We start from the raw sequence: 3,840 nt of genomic DNA, 5'->3' as shown, positions 1-3,840 counted from the left end.
CGCGCGCGTGTGTTTCTCCCCTTTTCAATCCTCGCCGCGCGGGTCTCTCCCCGCGGCTATATAAAAATAAATTTTGACGCCAGCGCGCGAGATGCACGACCGACGATCGGCGAAAGCGGCGCGGCTCCGGCGGCTCGATTAGAGTCGTTCCGATCCCTCTTCAGTTGGCGAGGCGATAACGGCGGGACAACACGATGGAGGAGGAAGGGAATGAGCTCTTCTCCCTCCCCGACGATATGATATAGAGGCGACAGGTATATCGAAATCTCGAGCGCCACAAATCGACGCGGGGATTCCGCCGTTGCTACGCGATAACAATATATGACGAAGTACGACACGACACGGCTTCTCCTCCCCGTTGACAAGGGCAGAAGTATTATGTAATCGATAATTACTCGCGCAAACGCGCGATTCGTGATTATACACACACGTCGACACTACTCGAGAAGCGATAAGACAAATTGGCCGTCAACTCCTTGATTGAACATATAGATAATTTCGTATAATTGCGTTCCGTCGTTATCATCGGTCACCCTCACTTTCGTGATTTTCCCGTAAGAAACGATTGCGTTGTATCGAGAGTAACTTATATATATATGTACAGATCGAAATAAAATATCATATTTTTTCATCATTATTGCAAACTAATAAATGAGAGACAATTGCTTTATATTGAATTTTCGGACAAATGTAGACTTTTCTAATGTCAAATTGTAAATTTATTATTTGCAAGTGTTATCATTAATCCTGTACATCTTATTTGTATATATTTTTCGTTTTCTATCATTTTCAAATCTCTCTATTCAAAAAGTGCCTAGCCGCCGCAAGACGTCGCCACGTCCTGGAGACAGACTCGAACGTCATCTGCGAGGAAAACCACCAAACACGAAGGCGATCAGCTGATGTGGTCGTCGGTCGTCGCCACTCGCCACTCTCGCCAGTCGCCCAGTAGAAACGTCAAAGGCGCACGACTACGAAACTCCCAGGACTTTATGCCCGATAGAAAGAGAATTGAAAGATTACCGAGTGGTATTCTGACGTAAAATTGGAATTTATACTGCATAAAGAAAGGGTGAAGAGCATTGTGGTCCGATAAGGGCGGATATCCACGGAGAAAGGAGGAAGCGCGAAGGCTCGCGCGATTAACAGATGTAAAAACATTCAAAACATCGCCACCTCGGATTGGAAGTCGCGCCGTCGAAAATGAATCACGTGGAGATCGAGGACTTTTATCATCACGACTTCACCACCGTCTCCGAATGGGAAGTGTTTATCGCGCGACTCGAGGAGATCATGCACGAATGGAGGCTGCCGCATATGAAGGTCGCGAGCCCCCTCAAACCGGGGGATTTCGTCAACTGTCAGTGGCACGAGGCCTCGGAGAAGCTGAACTTCGCAGGTTCGTGTGTGTGTGTCTGACACGGTTTGACAAATATATCACAGGAAACGTTATGGACGGCCGAACGTCAAAAAAGCCTGTTTGCAATAAGTAAAAGATTTTTTATAAGGGAGCATTTTAAATACACCCTTGTTATACGAATCTTGAATCGCAATATGTATAACGTTTTATACGAAAGATTCTGCATAGATTATTGAATACTAGTGGTACATAAATTTATAACATCCTATCGATTCAATATTATATACTCTGTGAAATTAATTTTTATCTGTTACATTATAATATATATCTTTTAAATGTTATTTTTATTCTTAACTTTTTCATCGCTTTCTTAATAACTTAATTTATTATTTATAAATTATTTATCATTCAGATGTAGAATTTTTGCTGAAACACTACAAGCTAGAAAAGGAAGAAGAAGAGGAGGATGCGGCGAAGGAGGAAAGTGAAGAAGAATGGATACAGTGTCAAAAGGACGCTTTGGATGTATCCAATGATTTTGTAAAGCTCAATGATAATTGCCTGGAAATAGCTCGTTATTATGGAGTTAGAGAATTCCTTGTTTTAATACCAGCTCGAAACGGTAGTTTGACAGATGAAACTCGAATCAAGATTGTACTCAGTTCGTTAACAATTGCGACTAACAATGCAAATTGGTAGGTAGCCGATTCGCGATACGATTGAATTGTATTTTTGACGCTAGAGAGTCATTGTAATTTATTTTTATGCATTTTAGTTACGTACCGGCATTGGTGCAGGTACAAGAACCTTGGCAGAAAATGTATCTCGGTTGCTGTGCTGGTAAAGGAACGTGTGCGAATCTCGATATGGTACACTTGAAGAAAGTTCCACCACATTGCCGATACCTCACTGGTACGCATCGTTTTTATTTAATCTATCTTTAAATAATATTTTTCTCCAATTGCAATTTTCGTAGAAAAACAAATGTTTTACAGAAAAATATCATTTACAGGTTTACTTGCTCTTTTCAAGCAGAAAATTGGGGAGGGCTGCGGAGTAAAGATCGACTCCGTAATGGTGTCCGTTAGATTTTCTTATCTATTAAAAGACTGGACTAACAGCACGTGGACGCAAGAACCTCCGGATTTCGATTTCATGCAGGGAGAAACGTTAGGCGTGGCCGAATTGGGTAAACTTCCTTTTGGAGCGACTTTCGACCCCGTCGGGTACTTAGATTGAATATGTTATCGTCAGGAGCATAGAAAAAGCATTTTTCTTGACCTTAAAAAGGCTTGCTATAAGTTGATTAATTTTTTTGTTATGAAAAATCCATCTTAAAGTTACTTCTGAAATCAACTCTATGTCTCCTGATTATTATAAAAAGTTCTAACAATCTATATGTGGTATACATTATTTTAAAATACTTTCAGGGAACTTCACCTGTTTGTTACGTGGCCGCAAATGCCAGACAATGTAGTAGTGGATAGCGAAGGTTACTCGGATCTCGATCCGCAACTCGCTCCTGAATGGTCTGTACAAGTGAAAATGGTAGCCCTGCCGGCTTGTCTACTCAGCGAATATATGACAGACTTTCTGTATCTATGCAATAATCGGAAGACCATGGTGGAACTACTGGGTGAGAGCGCGTCTTACATTCACGATGACGAACAGATGCTGAGTTCGGCTTTCAATGTGCTCACCGAGTCCAGAATACCCACGATTTCAACCGTTGTGGGCAGATCGAGCGTGAAAAAGAAGAACATCGAAGGTCCAATCTCAGAAGAGATATTGCTACCTATACTTTACTTCCTTTTTCCGGATGCAGATGAAAACACGGTACGCTTAAGTTTCATTACAATCTCAATACTTTGTTTAATAGAGACGGATTATGATTAGTTCTTATGACTATATTCTATTATAAAAGGGACAAGCATATTTAAACCAAACTTCACAATAGTGAAAAAATATCTTGGTAGACCTGTCATAAATATATAACATATAAAATAACAGTTAAGTTCTTAATTTGTTTAATTTACTAATTATTATGTTTATAATAATTTGTATTACTATGAAATATATTAATAATTATAAATTATTATAAAAATAATAATTTAGTAAATACAATATAAAAGGTTATTGTTTAATAATTATGTCCCTTTTAATTTTAATTATTTTTAAAATAATTAAAATTGGTAATTTAGTTTCTTTTGTGAAAGATCCATTCGAATATATAGACGTAATAAATCGTTGATTAAAAATCTTTGCAGAAGTTCCCCTACAACGATATCACTGCGGGTGTGGAAGATGACCAGTGGAAGGGCGTGAAAACTTGCGCGATGGACAGCTTGGTGTGGCGTCTATCAATCGTCGCGGCGCACTGCACGCACAATCTTGGCGGAGCAACCGCTTTGGCCCAGCTCTGGCATGAGTTCGTGCAGGAGATCAGATTTCGCTGGGAGAGGAGTATCTTGATACCTGGG

At 40.0% G+C, this 3,840-nt stretch overlaps 1 protein-coding gene across 1 annotated transcript in view; it reads left to right on the top strand.

Moving 5' to 3' along the window:
- Nucleotides 1-829: 829 nt before the first annotated feature.
- Nucleotides 830-3,840, top strand: part of Rab3gap1 (RAB3 GTPase activating protein subunit 1) — a 31,694-nt gene continuing 28,683 nt past the window's right edge. Inside the window, exons 1-6 of the mRNA XM_077406004.1 lie at nt 830-1,399; nt 1,773-2,055; nt 2,136-2,272; nt 2,373-2,586; nt 2,791-3,196; nt 3,628-3,839. Coding sequence (XP_077262130.1) covers nt 1,204-1,399; nt 1,773-2,055; nt 2,136-2,272; nt 2,373-2,586; nt 2,791-3,196; nt 3,628-3,839 — 1,448 coding nt within the window. The 5' untranslated portion in view covers nt 830-1,203. The remainder of the gene's footprint in view (nt 1,400-1,772; nt 2,056-2,135; nt 2,273-2,372; nt 2,587-2,790; nt 3,197-3,627; nt 3,840) is intronic.

This window comes from Temnothorax americanus, unplaced genomic scaffold (assembly GCF_048541705.1).
Source record: "Temnothorax americanus isolate GAGA-0224 unplaced genomic scaffold, ASM4854170v1 Scaffold1, whole genome shotgun sequence".
Lineage (NCBI taxonomy): Eukaryota > Metazoa > Arthropoda > Insecta > Hymenoptera > Formicidae > Temnothorax > Temnothorax americanus.
This window is presented reverse-complemented; position numbering and strand designations above follow the sequence as displayed.